At 45.4% G+C, this 22,500-nt stretch overlaps 1 protein-coding gene across 1 annotated transcript in view; it reads left to right on the forward strand.

Moving 5' to 3' along the window:
- The first annotated feature begins 12,001 nt into the window (after window positions 1–12,001).
- ahr2 (aryl hydrocarbon receptor 2) overlaps window positions 12,002–22,500 on the forward strand; it is a 57,219-nt gene continuing 46,720 nt past the window's right edge. Inside the window, exons 1-2 of the mRNA XM_077013563.1 lie at window positions 12,002–12,325; window positions 20,833–21,020. Of these exons, the coding sequence (XP_076869678.1) occupies window positions 12,267–12,325; window positions 20,833–21,020 (247 nt within the window). The 5' untranslated portion in view covers window positions 12,002–12,266. The remainder of the gene's footprint in view (window positions 12,326–20,832; window positions 21,021–22,500) is intronic.

The following is a 22,500-nucleotide window of genomic DNA, read 5'->3' on the forward strand; positions in this document are numbered from 1 at the left end:
TCTCTGTCTCTCTCTCATTTGTTCTGACAGGGGCTATAACTCCTATAACAGTCAAAGGGGAGCAGGACAGATCAACCACACGCCTACAGACGAGGAAGAATGTCCAGCAGCCACAAATGATTCACTGGCAGGGAAACAAAAGAGAGACAGAGAGAGAGAGAGAGAGAAAGAGAGAGAGGGAAGGGGGGAGTTGAGAAAAAGGGAAAATACACATATAAACAGTCATGGAAAAAGCTATGACCAAACGCTAACATAAAGTTTACATAAGTCTGTCAGCCCACACACACACACACACAAATGAACACATACACACACAGAGAATACAGAGAGAGAGAGAGAGAGAGAGAGAGAGAGAACTCAAGTGCCAAAAAAACTTAAAAGTTACATTACCGTCTGCCAAAAATGATGGAATCTTATATTTTATTCTTGATGAATAGCACACATATGCAACCACTAGACTGCAGAATCAATGCATTGCCTACAGGGGGCGCTGCACCCTTCATGTTTGAGATGTTGAGGTCACCGGGGGAAAGCTGACCTGCTCAAACAGTTTCTAGTTCCAGGGAAGGTCTGTGTAAGTGGTCCCAGACTCACTCCTATCAGATCTCAAGCTTCGGAGAGCCTTTAACTTTTTCAAGGCGTGGTTGGTTCAGAGGGAGACCAGGAGCTGGTTGCCATCACAACCATCCAGCTGGCTACGGGTCCTGGCTGTCCCAACCAGTCAGAATGCAGAACGGTACGGTTTCTACCAATCAGGAGGGGGAACGTCCTGGAGCTGGAGGATAAATGCAGTTACCAAGCTGAAGGGGTCATCCGAGGAGAAGCGAAAGAGAAAGAGAAGAAAAGAGAAAGAGAAAGAGAAGACTGTTAAGACTGTTCACGTCAGCAGGATGGGAAACAATGTGATATTCGCATGCTTATTTTGTCTTTATGAGAGAGACAGACTGACAGAGAGAATCGCTTGCAGTTCCCTGGCAGTCGTACTCTTTACAGACTTACCTGCGTGCCACGCTGTGTCGTTTCTGTCCAGTAGGTGGAGCTGTTTGGCAGCACGACTGTTATGAGCAAAAAACAGGGAGCAAACACAGGGAGCAAACACAGGGACCTAACACAGGGCCCCCTAACACAGGGGCCAAACACAGGGAGCAAACACAGGGACCAAACACAGGGGCCAAACACAGGGCCCCCTAACACAGGGGCCAAACACAGGGACCAAACACAGGGGCCAAACACAGGGACCAAACACAGGGAACAAACACAGGGGCCAAACACAGGGACCCCAACACAGGGGCCAAACACAGGTAGCAAACACAGGGAGCAAACACAGGGACCCCAACACAGGGCCCAAACACAGGGACCTAACACAGAGACCAAACACAGGGACCCCAACACAGGGGCCAAACACAGGGACCTAACACAGGGACCAAACACAGGGGCCAAACACAGGGACCTAACACAGGGGCCAAACACAGGGACCTAACACAGGGGCCAAACACAAGGACCAAACAGGGACCAAACACAGTGGCCAAACACAGGGTCCCCCACACAGGGGCCAAACACAAGGACCAAACACAGGGACCCCCACACAGGGGCAAAACACAGGGACCAAACACAGGGAGCAAACACAGGGGCCAAACACAGGGACCCCAACACAGGGGCCAAACACAGGGACCCCAACACAGGGGCCAAAAACAGGTAACAAACACAGGGAGCAAACACAGGGACCCCAACACATGGGCCAAACACAGGGACCTAACACAGAGACCAAACACAGGGACCCCAACACAGGGGCCAAACACAGGGACCTAACACAGGGACCAAAACACAGGGGCCAAACACAGGGACCTAACACAGGGGCCAAACACAGGGACCAAACACAGGGGCCAAACACAGGGACCTAACACAGGGGCCAAACACAAGGACCAAACAGGGACCAAACACAGTGGCCAAACACAGGGTCCCCCACACAGGGGCCAAACACAAGGACCAAACACAGGGACCCCCACACAGGGGCAAAACACAGAGGCCTAACACAGGGGCCAAACACAGGTAGCAAACACAGGGGCCAAACAGCTGCATCCCACGCCATAGGCTTACACCATGTCTGCTAAATTCCTCTTGCTCAAAGAAAAAGATTTTTGCCACCGATTTTTATCAGTCTTTGTTTCTGAACAAAGGAGCTTTGTACCAGTTTAACGATATCAAAATACAAAACTGTCTTCCGCCTCGAATGGCCAACGCACTGTGATCTTTTTGCTACACACCTTTCAAATCCCATTTTAAATCCCAGTCTACTTCCTCACAGCCTGCTTACGTTTGTAGTATTTATGGACACCTGTGTGCGTACGATAAAGGAGGAGCAGCATGATTTAGATCTATGTAAGAATGATTTGTTGGCCTGAGCGTCAGTGTCTTTAGTCGGGACGTGAACGCGCTCCGCTGTGAGCGACTGCGCATGCTCCGTGGCTGCTGTGGGCTGCGCAGGGAAGACTGTGTAAACACAACAGCGTCATGTTGGCTTTTCATTCAGATGTGAACGATCATCACCTCTAGAAGACCGAGATCAAAGTGGCTTTCACTAAACCAACGCAACCGTTAACAAAAGAAATCTCCTCTCTAAACTAACGCTTTTGACAACTTTCATCAGACTTCCTTCCAGAGCGCCTATGCGTTTTCAGATATTACTCAAATATTGCTCACTGGGTTGTTCAACGTCCCGGTAAAACCGCCGTTGTTCGTCCTTGTTCGTTTAAACTTCCATTTCAGATTGCACAAGCGACTAGGGCCTAACCTCTCTGTACTGAGACAGAGTTCCCTGTTTATTCGCCATATATGTAGGATAGCCTGTTCATAAATAAATAAATAAATAAGATCACCTCCAGTAAATATATTAAATCTATCCAGTCAACACCTGGTATTTTGTCAGAACTCATCAGTAGTCCAGTTATGTGTTCCAGTACACGAGAGCTCCATAAATGATACCTGGAATGGGGGATTATGTTTTAAAGCTGTGTAGGTTCTCGAGTGGTTATACTTAATAAAGTGAAGTGTCCGTGTATCTCATTTCTTAGGTGTGCCTTAAATCATCAGTAACGTCTTGGCAATGGTGTTGTCACTATGTTTTATAAAAAGAGAATGATAAAAGGTTTAGCAGTGTATACAATGATATGTATATGCATGTACGTGTGTCTGTGCATTGATAACAATGCTCACAATATATCACTAATATAGTATTTATATACAGTATATAATATAGTTAAGATTTTATACTAAACATTTTCTATATGATTTCTCCATTCTTCACACTTTAAAATAAATTGTAAACTTCAAAACATCAGTAAAGCTATTAATCTGAGAACTAAGTTATAAATTTTTTCCCAGATGTGATTAAACCACCTGTGCTTGTTACTATGCCCACCTGTATGTGTTACTGTGGTTACTGTGGTTTAGAAACATCCTGCTGGTATTCAAAAGTGAAACATTGTGGCCATGCCTACAAACCTTTTTAATATTCCTTCATATGGTCATTTTTATCCACAATTTTTCCAGTTTCAATGTCATGATTGAATGCTTTTTAAAATAGTTTTATTGTTATTTTCTGGTTTTAATGGTATTTCATTCATCACTTGTCATGCTATACCCAACAGGGCAGATATTTTGGGTTTTTAACATCTGACCATTTGAATGCAACAGATGGACCAGCACTGATGACTCGTACTGAGATGAGTGGTCCAAATTTGAGTGCCAATTTTTTTTAACGTTTGGATATCTCTTATATTGAGGTTCCTAATGTGTGCAAACCTGTGTAAAAACCTGTGCCCGGTGTGGAAAACCACCTACTTAAGGCCATAGGTTAGAATCTAACTTAGTGATAATATTAACTCACTTTAAATTTGTTAGTCATGTGTTGAACGCAGAATATGATCCATGTGGAAATCTGATTCCAGTAAACTCTTTATAAGTCACTAAAAACAACAGCTTTATTGAAGACACACAGCATTTTCCAAGGTCCTTTGCCCCCCTCTCCGTCCCCCTCCCCACACACAGAAACACTCCTAAATATACACACCCAGCATTGCATGTGGAACGGCTAAGGTCTGCCCTGTAAGAAGCTAACTTTAGTGCCAGAGTTCCAGCAGTTTATAGCCAGTGTAATTAACGTCGGTTTTCCCGCCACTCCGAGTCGTTTTCAGTAGAGCCGGAGGGACAGCTGATCATAAACACTCGTTTCTCCTCATTTAGACTTTGTCGGTAATTAAACAAATCTGCTTCTATGGTAACAGTATATGTTTACATTTTGGAACCCCAAATGTTGTCTTTCCATTGGCAATTGGCTGATTTGTGTGAAAGTATCTGTCTTGTAATATTACACCTGCTGGGTTTTGTAGAATCTATAGAAAAATTAGTTCTTAAAGCAGGTAGGCACACAAAATAAATAATGAAATAATATTAATAATAACAAGTAATAACAATTATGATGATTGTTGTTGCCAAATAAAGAACAAGAAAAAACAAAAAATAAAACAACACACATTGTATGCAGCAAACATAAATACTGACTTATTCCAGTTAGCTGAAGCACTAAGTTGCACCAAAATAACGTTCGTAAGGACGACCTGAACTGTCGGCATTCTCAGGAGAGGACTACGAGCGACCCTTCATCATTCAGCTCCTCTGGGGCTTTGTGCGCAAGGCGATCAGACCAAGACATCTGTGTGGGAGGGATGCCGTTCCACTACCTCTGACTCGATAAGGATCACTGGCGTGAACCCACCGTCCTTTTTTCCAGGAAATCGGCCCTGATCCAACACGACCTTCATATAATCTGGATTTACTGGAACCACTAATGCACAAGTCTCCGCACAAAGTGTTTATCACGCCCCTCCCCCACTGTCTGTCTCTCGCTCTCCGTCTCTCGCTCCGTCTCTCCTTTCTCTTTCCGACTCTTCATATCTCCCTCCGTCTCACAGTCTAGCTGCCTCTTTCGCTTTCTCCGGGTTTTTAAGTAATGTGTGACATTCTTAAGAGAGCAGAAAGGAATGTTTACACTGTAGACATTCAGAGCTGTTCTGGCTCTGTTGTATTGGTGTTTATATTATGCTATCGCTGCTCCAAACAGAGACACCAACAACCCAACCACACACACACACACACACACACACATGTCCCACCTCCACTTGTTTTGTCCTATTTTTTACTGCTGACTCACTGTAGTGTGTGTGTGTGTGTGTGTGTGTGTGTGTGTGTGTGTGTGTGTGTGTGTGTGGTTGTGTGTGGTTGTGTGCGTGTATGTGTGTGTGTGTGTGTGTGTGTGTGTGTGTGTGTGTGTGTGTGTGTGTGTGTGTGTGTGTGTGTGTGTGTGTGTGTGTGTGTGAAAGTCAATGTCAAGTCTTGGAAAGCATCCAGAATAACTTTGTAACGAAAGCTTCTTTTTTAAAACAACCCAAGCCATCCATGAACTATTCAAATCAAAAGAGCGTTCTTCATTTAACACTCTCCTGTATGTTTTTAACAAGTTAATATATGCTAATATATGCACGAGAGCAGGGATCCAAAATCTGCTCCCACTGTTAAATCCTTATGAAGGCAACATTCCTTCTGTCAGTCAAGAAGCTTTCATAGAAACTCATTTCCAGTAATGAAGACAAAAAGCTTATTTGATTTCCAAGACTTGTTCACAGACAGCGAGTCGACCTGCTGCATTATTACACATCCTGTTTGCACAGTAACTGTTTCAAATACCCTGCATTTACATTAAGCATTTGCCAGTACAAACAAGTGTGTGTGTGTGTGTGTGTGTGTGTGTGTGTGTGTGTGTGTGTGTGTGTGTGTGTGTGTGTGTGTGTGTGTGTGTGTGTGTGTGTGTGTGTTTGCATGAGCTGTTCAAGGACTTTGTGTTGGTCAAAAGTGCTTGGATAATAAGGGGGAATTAAAGGGCAGAGATGAGGACGAGTTTCTGAGTAGCACTGACGTGACATTAACCAGCTATACTGCAGTGTAACCCAGCTCTTAACGTGACATTAACCAGCTATACTGCAGTGTAACCCAGCTCTTAACATGACATTAACCAGCTATACTGCAGTGTAACCCAGCTCTTAACATGACATTAACCAGCTATACTGCAGTGTAACCCAGCTCTTAACGTGACATTAACCAGCTATACTGCAGTGTAACCCAGCTCTTAACATGACATTAACCAGCTATACTGCAGTGTAACCCAGCTCTTAACATGACATTAACCAGCTATACTGCAGTGTAACCCAGCTCTTAACATGACATTAACCAGCTATACTGCAGTGTAACCCAGCTCTTAACATGACATTAACCAGCTATACTGCAGTGTAACCCAGCTCTTAACATGACATTAACCAGCTATACTGCAGTGTAACCCAGCTCTTAACATGACATTAACCAGCTATACTGCGTTGTAACCCAGCTCTTAACATGACATTAACCAGCTATATTGCCGCCTAACACAGCACTGATGTGACATTAACCAGCTAACTGCAACATGACCCATCACTGACATGACATTAAGCAGCTACAATGCAGCTCAAAACACGCCACAGCCCAGATCCCACGTTGCACAGGCAGACAATACCGGCAATAAATGCTGATGGCTTCAGGATCAAGAACCTTGTGCACTGTGCAAGGAAACGCTCTGTATTGCTGTGGCCACCCACCCAGGCAGACAGCCTCGAGTGACGGGGCAGTGCCCAGGAACGCACCGGCATCTCACGTTTACATGCCATCCCACCACCCCCCCCCCACCCCCCTCTGTTCGGTCATATGTAAATGGGAGGTTGGAGGCCATAATGGGAGCTCGTTTTCACATGCACACATCACGTGCACCGTAGCCTAAACCGAGGGCCCTCATTCCAAAAGAATGCTTCAGCCTAAACACTTAGGCTTGGCCCGAAGACCTCTTCCTCCACATTCGAGGTTTCTTTTATTTTTTTTCTTTCGGGAATTCGGTCAGCCAGTGCAACCAGTCTTTGTTTAAACTCAAAAACAAACTCTTAAAACGGACAACCACAGGCAATGGTTACCACATTAATCATTAAACCAGCAAATCTGAGTTTTTATGGGGGTTATGTTAAAAGAAAAAGAAATCCCACAGCATGACTCATGGGAAGGCAGTGATGGTGTTGGCCCGAACCAACTCCCCTGGCCCGAACCAACTCCCCTGACCCGTGTGTCTGCAAGTCTGCAACTGCCCAGAAATGTTCGATTCAGGTCCCATTCATTTGGCATATATATTTTTTTGATTCATATTGTTTATCCAAACATGATCGCCTCTCTTGACAGCAAACAGGGCAAACAGTGACAAATGAGGCAGACTGGATTTACTCGAGATGTTGGGCTGATAGCTCTTCATGTCTCCTTCATGGAACAGTAAACCTTCAGTTATTGTGTATTGCATGTACCTCATGAACTGTGTAACACTCATTTTGATTTACAGATCCTCTAAACACTCTACAGAAATGTTTTAAGGCCAATTGCTGTATCTAAAAAATAGAGGTATAGGCTACAAATACATGGAAATAAATTCCATGGAATAATGGAATTGATGCAATGAAACTGAATACTTGTGAACAAATAAATCATTAATACGTCTTCAAATTAAATATTTGTATATGTGCTTGCTTGTATGCATGTGCAAAATAACCTCAGTGTGAACATGTAAAAGAAACACCTTTAATGCCTGGTTAAATGTGTAGCAGTGAAGGGCATTAAAGGTGTTTCTTTTACATGAAAAATAACACCTGCCTATTTTTTACTAATTGAAATAAACTGAAACATGTATAGAACATAATAAAGCACTAATTATTTAAACAATGTTATACAGGAGGAAACTCAGTTAAAACTGTTAGGGGCGGGATATTGTTGTGTGTTTACACTGAGCTCCTGTCAGTCTCTCCACGACACTCAACCCCACATTGGTCCTCCAACATCTTCGTTTAGCTACGAACACATCATGTAAACACCTCATCATCGGGATACTGTTAACAAAAAAGGCGTTGTTTCCAAGGCTGTGTTGCTAAAAAAATATATGACAAGAAGTATAATAAAACAAGACTTAACATCCGAAACGCTTTTCTAAAATGTGATTAATTAAAACCTGTGATCTGACACTGGACGTGGATGTATAGCCTGTTGTGGCCAAGAGCAATGAATAATTAATAATACAATTAATAATCCATCGTTTTATCTTTGCAAGTTCAGACTGTAATGTAGGATAGGCTATATGACATACAGAGATTCTGTGTCCTTTGGCCATCACTTCATGTAATGTAGGCAAGTTGCATTTAACACGAATGAATATGGACCTCACCAATCCATAATCATTAGTCTTAATGCAGTCGGTGGCGAAATGCCGGGAGTTAATGAAATGTAACCACATAACATCATACAAAAACTACAACTAAAGGGAAACCCAGCGATACCGATACAAACTCCAAAACCACGACAGCGAAAATACACAAGAATAAAGTCCCAATAACAGACCACAGAGTATAAATACACACACACACACACACACACAGCTGCAGCCTGTACTGGGTGGACATACCATAGACAAGGCAGAAGGGGGGTGAAAGAGGTCCGAACAGAACCACATGGCGACATGGGAACAGAACGAGACTGAAATAAAGAAACTGCGACGTCAAGAGGGAATTTGTCACACGTGGGCTTGTGGGACCAAAATGGGGCAAAAATAGTTTAACTACATCTTCTAACGTTTCTCGAATGTTAACGTTTGAAATCGTCCAATAACAATATTATAACCGATAACAATATTAACAAACTGTCCTTATTTGCAAATAACATATTGGCCACAGACACATCGTGCAGCTCTAAATATCACTATATGATTTCCTGATTAGAATAGAAGGTACGCACCGTAGCTGCGCTCTCCTGATATGTGTAATTTATGTTGGATAAATCACAAACTGTAATGGAAAAAAGCTACCTGATCTTGTGCTTTAGGTTGAACAAGAATGGGAGAGCAACATAATCCATCAATACAAGGACAAAGTGTATGATCACTCTAGCCTCATACATCTACTGTCCTTGAGTGTGAGGAACATGTGACTTCAAGACTCAAAATTCTGGACGATATCTGGCATTTTGTACAAGACCACAGAGTTCTGCGTGTATAGTTGTTTGTATCAGTTTTCTCAGGGGTCGCACAGTTTCTCAGTACTGTAAATGCTATTCAGGGGTTCTCAATCAAATATGTAGCCAAAGTGGTGGACACCCCAACAAGTGATCCTTAGTCTACCATTCTGTAGTTATCTCGGATCATTTCTACTGCTGTTGGGTGACTTTACTCATGTAACTCATAATATTGTGATAATTTCCCATATGCATAGGGAATTCCAGTATTATCTGCCATTATTGCCAAAATGTATGAATTTTGAAGGATTTTATAAATCGAAATGATTGCATACATGCAATGTGTTGACCAGTAACTGATGAACAGGAACGGTGAGATATTAGAGTCATGTATAAAGTAAAGGTTCTTAAGAATTTTAAACAAATAGTACAGTACTGTAAAATTGCATCTAAATCAACAGAACTGTAGAACGTGTGTAAAATAACTGTAGGGTTTTTCAGAACCATGCGTAAAGGAATGGTGTTGTGTGTACATGACCGTGGAGCTGCATGTGAACGCTTGTTTTTAAGATAATACTGTAGAACCATGAGTAAAGGTACAGTAGAGTACTAAAGTACTAAACACTGAAACAGTGTTAAAGCATTGGTGATGGTGTAGAAGAGCACTAAAGAACAGTGTGAGCATGAGTGAATGTGTAGTAGAGTACTTAAGTACATTGTGGAAGGGTGGAACTGTGAGTAAAGGTACAGTAGAGTACTAAAGTACTAAACACTGAAACAGTGTTAAACCATTGGTGATGGTGTAGAAGAGCACTAAAGAACAGTGTGAGCATGAGTGAATGTGTAGTAGAGTACTTAAGTACATTGTGGAAGGGTGGAACTGTGAGTAAAGGTACAGTAGAGTACTAAAGTACTAAACACTGAAACAGTGTTAAAGCATTGGTGATGGTGTAGAAGAGCACTAAAGAACAGTGTGAGCATGAGTGAATGTGTAGTAGAGTACTTAAGTACATTGTGGAAGGGTGGAACTGTGAGTAAAGGTACAGTAGAGTACTAAAGTACTAAACACTGAAACAGTGTTAAAGCATTGGTGATGGTGTAGAAGAGCACTAAAGAACAGTGTGAGCATGAGTGAATGTGTAGTAGAGTACTTAAGTACATTGTGGAAGGGTGGAACTGTGAGTAAAGGTGCCGTAGAGTGCTGTAGATATCCACACCACCTCTCTTGGCCCGTTTAAAAACCTAATCTTGGCCCTGGCTGCAGTCCAGAAGGAGTAAAGGAAGCAATGACAAGACAATAGCTGTTAGCTTCTTTGTTTTTCTACACTGTTTTTCTTTTGGATCATTGAGCAAATTCCAGCCTCTCCAACACACACTCTCTCATTGTGTCTGTCTGTGTGTCTGTCTGTCTGTCTAATGGCCTGTCTCTCTTTCCGTTTCTTTCTATCTGTGTGTGTGTCTGCCCGTGTGTGCGCTTCCTGGCTGTTGGCTGTATAAACAGTGTGGAGGAGACAACGCCTCAGGTGAAAATGAACACATGTAGGCCTGACTCTGAGAGTGAAGATCATTTAGGCACGTCTACCACACACACACACACACACACACACACACACACACACACACACAAGCAAATGGGGAGTTTCGTACTACTATCTTTGTGGCATCTATCCTTAACTTCAGGGAGTAAAATTAAAGCAGTTTGTTCGTTTCTGTTTAAAGTAGACACATTCATCAATAAAAAATGCACAGTCAATTCTTATTTATTTCACATTACTGCACTTCCCACAAAGATCATGATATACATCATGATGCTGCCCCCATGATGCACACCCGCCTGCCAAAAAAAGAACCCCACATGCACAACACACACACTGAACATTCATCTGTCGTCTGTTCAAGGGCAGGTGAGTCACATGTACTTAACAGCCCTAAGGGCACATCCTGTCAGCTGGCCTGGTCCCACAGACACTGCTTTCTGGTCAGTCAGGCTAGAGTGATCATCATATCTGCATTAGATCAGTGCTGCTCACACTATACTCTTGCTTTCTTGATAAGATTCTAGTTGATCAAAGACTACATTTCTTAACTTGGGTATCATGTTCACATTTTACCACTGCTGCTACCATTACTACAAGTACTATTATTATTAATAGGCCTGTTATTACTATTATTGTTATAATAATGAAAGTGAAAAAAGCTTCATACAATCAATAATAATTTATAGCTGAAAAATGGGAGCTCATAAAGCTATTGTAGTATGTATATCTTGCAGTGAATTTACACAAGCAGCCATGTTTTCAATGCATTGTTTATATACACATGTTTCTGAAGGAAAATTGCAATTTACCCGAAATATCCCAATGGGATTTAAAGCACCATAAGGAGCATTAAAGTATCTTTAATCTACAAAAAACAGTAACACATTATGGATTCTGGACCACAAACAATTGTTACAGGATGTGTAACAAAGTACTCATTTTAAACACCATGATAACCTTCCAGATAATCTCTGTAATAGTAAACTTAACTCAGTTATTTAAAAAAAAGCTAAAAAACCTCGCCTGGTTATTAAACACAGGCTGAACATCTATTAAAATACATATTTGCAACCTAGCACCCCCACCACACACATAAAAAACACATTCTTTCTGCATTTTATTTTCTCATCCATCTCTTCTGTTCCACCTTAACAACCCCCCCTTTCGCCTTCACGAGTTCCTGAAAACACTTTCCGCCAATCACAGTGCGCCAAAGTTACCTGCCTAAAGAGCGAGGCTGTAACCGAGCTCCTGATTGGCCGCGGCGCGGCGGGCGGGCTCCGCCTCCCGAGGCCTCAGGACGAGTTTTGCCACTAGAGAGTGACAGCTAAAAAAAAAAAAAAAAACCTAAAGGAAGAAGGAAATTTGCTCAGCTCACGCCATTGCCACCCGCCGCCGAGGACGAGAACTTTACGGAACTTTTCACTCCCGTTTCGGCCGTTTTGTGGATGTATTCGTCCGCCGAACAGACCCCACGTCTGGATGTGAGCAGACTTGTTCGTGCGCGTTTTGAAGACTTTAACGGAAATAAAGTGGATATTGTGTGACAAGCCAACGCAGCTCGTTGTTTTTTTTTTATTCGTAAAGACGTTTAAGTGAAGAACAGGCACAATGTTGGGGAGCGGCGGGACGTACGCGAGCAAGAAGCGCAAGAAGCCCGTACAGAAAATGTAAGTGTGGGTCTATGAGAGGGGCGCGAGCCGTCGGAGGTGCAGCGCGAGCGGCCAGTCGGACCAGCGCGCGCGTCGCCCCAACACCGACGACACGCGCCGCGTCGGCACCATAGTTCATGACAACCTGAATGTTTGCAAGGAAGCAACAACGTAACTAACTGTATGGTCCAAGATTTGCTCCTTGTCGTGCCAAATGAACGCCAGGCGTACGTGAGCCTATAATACTTTTAGAGAGCGTCACACTTCGACCTGGCAAGGTTTCCAAACTGAAATTGGTGTAAAAGCCCAGTTTGTCAAACCCCGATTCCACACATTATTTACAAAAACACATATTTAAATACTTAGAATGTTTGTTTTCTTATGAACAGCAAACGTGTTTGTCGTCGACGTTACATTATAGGCAGTATTTTGCACGTTTCGATCATGCATTATTTTTAAAATGTATATTTTAGATTAACTGCAGGGGGCATAAGTCGGCTCTGCTCTTTATTATGTTTGCTTTATTAAAGATTGTTTTTCTGCAGAGCGTGCACGCGACATGGTCTGCAGTGCTGCTCCAGCGAACCGAACCGCTTCTTGAGTTGGTCGGGAACATTTAAAGTGTGTAGTTCTGGTTTTAGGACTCATTCTCGATGTAGTTCTGGTCTTAAAACTCATTCTCGGTGTAGTTATGGTCTTAAGACTCAGGCTCGGTGTGTAGTTCTGGTCTTAAGACTCAGGCTCTGTGTAGTTCTGGTCTTAAGACTCAGGCTCGGTGTAGTTCTGGTCTTAAAACTCATGCTCGGTGTAGTTCTGGTCTTAAGACTCAGGCTCGGTGTGGTTCTGGTCTTAAGACGCGTGCTCGGTGTAGTTCTGGTCTTAAGACTCAGGCTCGGTGTGTAGTTCTGGTCTGGCATGGAAATAGTGCTGTTGCATTAATCATAATCAAGTGTAGAGTTGGCGGCGCTCTCACGCGATGCTTACAGGAGGGAGGGGCGAGGCGGGGGGGGGGGGTCGCGCGCGCACCATGTTATTGTAATCTGATCGGATTTTTTCCCCTTATGAGAACACACTTTTTTGTCTTTCCCCTCTCCCCCCTTCTCCATCAAATTAACATATTTTTCAGTCACGCAAACTTACACAACTGCGGGGAAACTAGCTAAAAGGCGCTCTGTGCTGCGTGGTAGTAGAGCCGAGTTAATTCCCTACTTGTGTTGTAGTTTTCCACAGTTTGCCCTAAAACATTTGTGCTTGGACTTGCAGGAATGCGAGTGCCTTCCATTTTGTGTTTTAACTCCACGTTAAAGCCTTCGGCGCTTTAACCTATAACACGTTTAGGAAACTGAAAGGAATGGTTTTAGACATGTAGGACTTTATTTTGGTCTTCAACAACGGCTGTCCTCGGCGTTTGTCCTTCTGACCTTGGCAACTAGACCCCCCCTCAGTGACAGACCGAGTTTTACACACGAATGTTGGTTGTTTGAGGGTTATCGACACGAATGTCTCCGTGTGCCTCGTCCCCGGTTGTGGTTCTCGTCAGCGGTGCCGTGTGCGGCCGCTTTACAAGCGAAACCAAGTCAACGCGCGTTCACGCGCTACCTGTTGGCGGCCGTGGCGCGCCCACCCCCCGGGTAACGGCCCACACCACAGCCGCCAGTCACCCCCGAGGCGGCCGGTCTCCGACCGCTATGTCACGGCTCACAACACTCGCATATTGAGACGTAAAACTCCGCCGTTTTGTTTTTATCGCGAAAGCAGACGTTTAAATAAGCCGTGTGGGTTGCCTTAAGCTCCACATACTCCGTCTGGGTTTCGCACAAAGGGCCCATTGAACGCGCGTGTACGCGGACTCGGCGCGCGCCGCCGCGGCTGGAAGCTGTAATGTAGAACGGAGCCTTTCTCGCGCGCGCGCGCCGTCTCTCCCCTCCAAAATAACAGAAACATGACGAAGCCGTGTATCAACCTCAGGAACTTTGGCTTAAACGGAAAAGGACAGAGTTTGCAATGTTTTTGAACATTACCAAACAGCTGTATTTATATGAATTACATCGATTATATACTTTAGTACTTTCGTACACACATGAAACCCACATTAATGTATACACACACATTATCCTAATATGTACATACTCATGTGTTTACAAGCGACTGTAAAGGGGTGCCCCTCATATCATATCCTGTAACATGCAGCCCACATAGCCTACTACTGAGTGAAAACACATGTGTATAAAGGAAGGCATGTGAACGCTGCTTTGATGACTGCTGGTCGTGCACACTTCAGAAGTGAACTGAAGTACAGTGAAGGAGGCATACCTGCCAAACACTAAGATGAGGGATGTTTCACCTCACCGTTGTTCTCCCCCCAACCCTCGTGGGGCGGCACCAGTTAGCAGAACCATGGCCATGCACAGGTGTGTAGTACCTGGCTCGTCATGCCCACTATGAGCTTACGTTTACATTCTTACCATCGGAGGTGGTCCGGTGTGGAACTAGAAGGGGTGTAGACGGTTCTTCAACTCCACCCTCTCCACCCTCGAGCGGATACCCAGCTTTCACGAAATCTCATTTGACGAGACTTATCAAGAGGCCACGGCCGCAGTATTATTGATAAGAGATGGGATCTCACCTCCTCACGTGACCCGCCTTTCCCACCAGTCGGATATCCTCCACTCGGCTCTGCGGGAAGGCCGTGCTTGACGTGTTTGTGGAATTCGAGACCGTTGGGATGGAGATCTGTGGAGAACTGTATGTGCGCCTGAGGCAGGATGTAACCCATGTGACCCAGTGCTGGAGGTTCTTGTAGATACACATGGGCGATGTAAATACAAACACGCAGATCTCAGCTTCAAGCTGGCTGTGTCCTGCCTGATAGATTTAAACCCTGCAAGAAAAAAAAGTGTTTAGTAGTGTTTAGTTGTTGCTGTACTGATATCGTCACTGGCAGTTTGGAGAGGGAGATACAGGGGCAATAGCCTCAATCGGCGTCACAGTGAAGAGACATACAAGAACTCTGGAGGAAGGCAGCTAGGCGTTTACTACCCTTTATTTGTGTGTGTGTGTGTGTGTGCGCGCGCGGGTGTGTACGAGTCTGTGTGAGAGATCAGAAACAGATGTTTGCATTCTAGAAGGGGTTATCGAGGGAGAGTGCCTGACGCTAGTGGAAGTTGCCCAATTAAACAGCGCTGAGGGCCCTTTTTTGTAGTTGGGCTTTTTTGTATAATGGAGAAGATTAAGGGGCTGGGTGGAGGATGTTTAGCAGGAGAGCCACTTCCCAGTGGACCAGGGTCACGGAAACTCTTGAAACCAGAGATGGCTTGCACCAGTGCATCATGGGAGTTGCAGTAAGGGAGTTGGGAGTTGTAGCTCAGACTACACAGGCAGTACTTTCAGGGATTGGAACCTGGTTGTCCTCAGTGACACACTGATCCACAACCCTCCCCCTTCTTTCTCCGGATTACCACTGATCTGCTTCCTTTATGGCTCTGGATTATAAGAGATTCCCGACCTCATGGACCTACCTCCCCCCTCTGTTTTTCTCTCCTGCCCTTCTTTTTCCAACCACCATTAGTCATGCCAGAGAAGAGAAACAGATCATTGTTCAACATGGATTTGGGTGCCTTAAAAAAAACATTTACTTGCTTCATTGATTGTGTCTGCCTCTTGCTTAACAAATGATTGTTCAGAGGACAGAGAGAGAGAGAGAGAGGGGAAGACAGTTGGAGAGAGAGAGAGAGATAGAGAGACAGAGATAGAGATAAAAGACAGCCATTGCGTTGTTCTGAGGAGAGATGGTGGGTTCGTACACTGCAGGGAAGATGAGAGGAGAGCAGACAGGTGCATGCTGGGACCTGCTGGAGTTTAACAGTGGTGATGTCAGACCTGTTGTGGTTGCTCCCAGACTCCCTTGAGTGTTTGTGTGTGTGAGAGAGAGAGAGAGAGAGGGGGGGATGATTGGGGGAATAGATACGAGAGACAGTGTGTGTGTGTGTGTGTTTGTGGGCGCACGTGCGTGCGTGTGTGTTCATGTGTGGGACTGTGATTCTGTCGCTCTCAGACAGGGATGGTGTGAGTGCAGCAGACTCCACAGACCTGCACACTGCAGTAGAGAGGGAGTACAGACCTGCACCCAGACCTGCACACTGCAGTAGAGAGGGAGTACAGACCTGCACCCAGACCTGCACACTGCAGTAGAGAGGGAGTACAGACCTGCACCCAGACCTGCACACTGCAGTAGAGAGGGAGTACAGACCTGCACCCAGACCTGCACACTGCAGTAGAGAGGGAGTACAGACCTGCACCCAGACCTGCACACTGCAGTAGAGAGGGAGTGCAGACCTGCACCCAGACCTGCACACTGCAGTAGAGAGGGAGTACAGACCTGCACCCAGACCTGCACACTGCAGTAGAGAGGGAGTGCAGACCTGCACCCAGACCTGCACACTGCAGTAGAGAGGGAGTACAGACCTGCACCCAGACCTGCACACTGCAGTAGAGAGGGAGTACAGACCTGCACCCAGACCTGCACACTGGAATAGAGAGGGAGTACAGACCTGCACACTGCAGTAGAGAGGGAGTACAGACCTGCACCCAGACCTGCACACTGCAGTAGAGAGGGAGTACAGACCTGCACACTGCAGTAGAGAGGGAGTACAGACCTGCACCCAGACCTGCACACTGGAATAGAGAGGGAGTACAGACCTGCACACTGCAGTAGAGAGGGAGTACAGACCTGCACACTGCAGTAGAGGGAGTACAGACCTGCACCCAGACCGCCACCCTTGGCATCAGAGGTGTATTCCAAATGACAAAGACAATTGAATTAACCATTGAAATAAATGTATTACTCATTATACCAGTGCAATTAAGAGTGTTTTTTAGATGATGACCTGCTGTAACAGGAATGTCAGGAAGATTTACATTACAATACAATACAATACCATTTTCCCTCTGTCTCTCCCTTTGTTCAGTGTAAGGTTCTCTGTTGACAAAACAAAAAAACAAACAAATAAAACAAACAAAAAAATACTGAAGCCAACTTAATTGGTTACTAATCAAATATAATGTGTATATAGAGGAGGCCACAATGAACATGTCACGGGCTGTTGCTACTGTGTTGATTTTTGGTGATTTGACTTTGGGTGAGTGTGCAGTTTGCACAGCTACAAGGATCTCTAAAATGTCAGGGGTCAGAGTTCAGCTCACTGTAGGAGTTGGTTCTGCGAGCGGCTCTGCTGAGCACTCTCATATTCCCTTTGATTAATAGTGCAGACCAGAAAGAGCAGGTGAACCGTCTCCGTGCCAACAATGACTGCATTCATATGAAAACAAAGGGTTCGTTCAGTCGACCGTCATGTCGCCCGTAGACTATGGGAGCATTGTTTATATAAATCGTACCGGATCTCCTTTGATTCCCTTTTTGGACTTTGGCCACTGTGAATTACATTTGCTCCATTACTCTAGTCACTATGGTTTCGTGTAATAAGTCCTCAAAACTCGAGCAGTGTTCTCCAGCCCTGGAGGGCCACTCCTCAGATTATGGTTTTTCCTGCTCTAATTCCATGTCCGACAGAAGAGTCTGATGCGTGCTTTAGAGCTGGGAAAGAGCTGAACCACATTGCTTTATGCCGCTGGGGTAGGTTCTGGGTAACAGGCAGCCAGTCCACTCCCCACACCACGCCCAAAAGTCATGAAGGACCGTCTTTATTTTCTGTCACCTCCGATATGTACCCTGCTGCACGTGGCTGAAAAGAACCGGAGGAGCGGGAGAGGCAGGCATAGTGGCGACGGGCGAGAGACGCCCGGGGGGGTCGCAGGCCTGGGGGGGTCGCAGGCCTGGGGGGGGGGCAACACTGACGGTCCCCTTTTGTCGCACTGACCTTTTTCCTCCGAGGTGACTTTTGCTTTATTTCTGGGAAAATGCAATTAGCATCCACCGGGTAAGATCGGGTTACGGCAGAGATTCCAGCCGGACCGCCGGCCTGGTGGGGGCAGTTCCAGCCGTACAGCTGATGACAGGCTTTCCAGTAAGAACTCGGCACAGACTTCGATAATGGCTTTCATTAAGGACAAAAGTACCGCACTTTTCACGGCGGCACGAGCAGGGCCAGGGAATGTTGCGAAGGAACGCTAGCTCGCGCTCGGAATGCTGTGAAGGATCACTGGCGTCGGTGCCCGCCTGTCTCGCTAGGCTAGCTCTCATTACATACCTCCGTCCTATTACCCAGCTGGCTTTCTGCAAAACTCCCTTGAATTCATTACTAATATAGCCATCCGTGAACTGTTCCAACTTACTAACAACTTTTTTGGTGAAATGCTCTCCTGTCTGACACCAGCTGTTTGTAAAATGTCCCATTAGCATTTCAACTTTCAGTAAAATGTTCCAGCCTGATGTAAAAAAGCACTCCTACCTAAAACTAGCTTGCTGTAGAAAGATCCACATCTTGCCAAACAAGCTTTCTGTGAAGCGTTCTGAAGGCAAAGGCATGTGCCATCACAATCACGCAGCCGGCTGTCCAACGATAGCCGCCGGGCGGGAATTTTCCCATCATGGTGTTGCCTGGCACCGAGCCCCCGCCCCCCACCATAGAACTAGGTTTGAGTCGCGTCTCAAAGCCACGCCAGAACAGCTAAACAGCTGAACTTAATTTTCAATTAATGGTAAGTGTCTAGACAGCAAATTTGTTGAGAAAAGATTTTCTTTGGCACTCCACAAGGCTGCCCTGTCCCTAGGAAGGAAAGTAATAAATGACCTGGAAAAATGACTTTTTGCATTTACTGTAACTCTGAGATGAGTGATGTGTATTTGAAAATGTTTCCTGATATTAAATTATACTACACGCCCACACAAAATGAGTGAATTATGGTTTGCCCCTGACTGTTAATGTTGCATTCTTCAAATTGATTGCTTCATTCCCCAGACACACGCACAAATGAATCGGAGCAGTCCATTTCAGCAGAGGTTTTCATAGCACATAAGACACTGAAGAATCATAGCACTGGGTAGAGGAGTGTTTTCCCCCTCGTTTGTAGATGTATAAAGACAGTGGGGAGGGGGGGGTCTACCGTGACCGCATTCCAGCGCTCAGCTATGTTTAGAGACGAGAGAGACAGGGCATCGTTAACAAGACTTCATTCATGAAATCATTACACCGGTCCTCAAGCTCGGTGGTCACATGAATCGGTGTTATCCATGGGAATAATTAGATCATTCGAATGACAACTCCCCCCCCCCCCCCCCCCCTTCTGTTTGAATCTGCTGTTTTCTTCCAAAACTCGCCCTCTGATCGGAACATTGCAGGAACAGGAAATGAGGTCAGAGTTGAAATGTTTTCACATGATTTCAGCCTCGTCTCTCCAGAGATGGTGAATGGATCCCTTCGCTAGTGGAGCTCCTGCACCCACCCCTCCTGCTCCCACCCCTCCTGCCGTCTTTATTTTTAGGCCTGTTTTGTACCAAAACAAAATCCAGACCAACTCCTAATTGTTTTCAGCCTGAGTGTTGCGACTCTCTCTCCCTCAGCTGAGCTCAGATGAGAGGCGGCATGTTTGGTGTTTGGAGGTCATACTTCAGTCTCTTTAGAAATGCAATTTTTCCATTTCGCTGTGCTTTTCACAGATCCCTCCCCCCCCCCAAAAAAAAAAAAAAACATCATGATGCTAAATCCATAACAGGTTCCTATGTAAAGTATATTGTGGGCCAAAACAAAGACGCGGAAAATGAGCTTTTGTAACTTCATCATGTAAGTTGAGGGTTATGTCCCATTACCTAGTGAACTGTTTGTATAGGCACCATATTAGATCATCAGAGAGCCCACCATCTGCGGGTCAGAGAGCCCACCGTCTCTGGTCTGCAGGCCTTTCTTGGTCTTATCAAACTGCGTTTTCACCATAGCGGCAAGTTGCAGACAGACCCGCCGCGGTGAACCGTGTGTACACGAACACGATAAAGATTACAGCGGTGTAAACGGGAAACGGGGGCGAGTTTACGGTAGTTTCCCGTGGGAACGATAATTAAACATCTGTTAACAACTAGCTAGCTAGGTAACGTTTTTCTTGAAAGGTTTATTTCTAGTCAGCTTCCGTTGTGAAGCAGCCAATGTAATTTCAGCCTATGCGTTTTTCCCTTATTTGTCGTGAATATATAGTTAATTTTATTCATTATTAAACGTGCTGAATGTCTTTTAAACTTTGTCACTGACTTATTGTTTCAAATATCAAATGAATCAGTGAACTAGCTGTCGTTACTCCCCTGTGGTGCTGTTGACGAGCGTATTAACCGCTTCAGTTTTGTGAGCTAGTTTTGTAGTTAAACGAGCAATAATATTTCTCCACGGTGTAAAACGGATATCTAGAACAGACCCCCGCAGAAAATAAACTGGTTCATTTGAAGACTCTTCATGACATGTGAACTGCAGTTTATAGAAAACTGATCATTTTCATATATATTGATAAAGGTTTAACAGCTATCTGGGTACGCAGTAATCAGTAATGGCAATAACCCCCCCCCCCCCCCCCCCCTCCATCAGCCCCAAGCCGCCCCCTCCCGAGGGAGCCAAGTCCAACCCCTCCAAGCGGCACCGGGACCGGCTGAACATGGAGCTGGACAAGCTGACCAACCTGCTGCCCTTCTCCGAGGACGTGCGCTCTCGCCTGGACAAGCTGTCCGTGCTCAGACTCAGCGTCGGATACCTGAAGGTCAAGAGCTTCTTCAGTGGTGAGTGGGGAGGGGTAAGGGGGGGGGGGCTTTTCTACAGGAGCGGGGCCACGGTTGGGTCTCTGAAGGCTAGCAGGGACCACGGTTGGGTCTCTGAAGGCTAGCAGGGACCACGGTTGGGTCTCTGAAGGCTAGCAGGGACCACGGTTGGATCTCTGAAGGCTAGCAGGGACCACGGTTTGGTCTCTGAAGGCTAGCAGGGACCACGGTTGGGTCTCTGAAGGCTAGCAGGAACCACGGTTTGGTCTCTGAAGGCTAGCAGGGACCACGGTTGGGTCTCTGAAGGCTAGCAGGGACCACGGTTGGGTCTCTGAAGGCTAGCAGGGACCACGGTTTGGTCTCTGAAGGCTAGCAGGGACCACAGTTGCGTTTGTACTGATGGTGCGACAAGCTTCCATTGTTGGTAGCATTAGCACTAGCATTAGCACTTTTGAGAGAAGCAGTACTTTGAATTGCAGGGGGAACATGGCGTAAACACGATTTGAGTGTTCACAGCGCCGCAGCTGTTCTCTCTCTCTCTCTTTCTCTTTCTCTCTCTCTCTCTCCCGCACTCTCTCTCTGTCTCTCACCCTCTCTCTCTCTCTCTCTCTCTCTTTCTCTCTCTCTCTCTCTCTCTCTCTCTCTCTAACACAAACAAGTCGTTTCTTCAGATCTGCTGCCAGTGTGTGTGTTGTGGTTTGCATGTCCACTAGCCTCACAGCACAGTAAGCCGTGACAATGTGCAGTCTCATAGAGTGGATTATATATTTCATTCCCTTGGACAAGGGCCCAACCCAAACCTCCCCTCCCGGGGCCAGTCAGGTCTGATCTGACCACCGTCTGATGTTTCTCAGCTAACGTTTGGGTGTGCGATTTGTTTCGCTTTGCATGTATGTAACTACATGTGAACGGTCTCATTTGCACCGTAATGGGTGTACCTGTATGCTAGCCTGTTAAAGTACCTTTACTTACACTATATACAAAGTAAATACGTTAACTTACTGCTGACAGGTTTATCAGACTGATTACAGCTTGAACACTGGAGTTCGTATCGGTTTACTAGGGACTGGTGTGCCGACCAAACGTTGCGTCTCCTATGGTGTCGAATCTTCTTCTCCTGCCAATGGAAACTCCAGCTTCAGTAGGCGGAGCCAACATGGTCTCCTCCTACTTTGCCCCACACGCTCCACCCTCCATGACCAGTTAAAGAGGGCGTGTACTTAGGGCTTTGCCGTCACCATAGCCCCGCCCACCCATCAAACCGTTCAACCTCTTCATATTTATTGGAACTGATCAAACATTTAATTCTGCTCTAACATATTGAGTAAATAAATTGGAAAATAAACGTGTCATTCAGTGTAAGCCTAGCTAAACAAATGTATGTTGTATGTAAATGCACACAAATGTAAGTTGGGTTAGCATTAATATAAAGGCTATTGCTTGTTAGGCAAATATACATTCATTTAAGTTCCAAGTGATGGCATAATGTGTTTCAGAAAGG

Source organism: Brachyhypopomus gauderio, chromosome 1 (assembly GCF_052324685.1).
Source record: "Brachyhypopomus gauderio isolate BG-103 chromosome 1, BGAUD_0.2, whole genome shotgun sequence".
Lineage (NCBI taxonomy): Eukaryota > Metazoa > Chordata > Actinopteri > Gymnotiformes > Hypopomidae > Brachyhypopomus > Brachyhypopomus gauderio.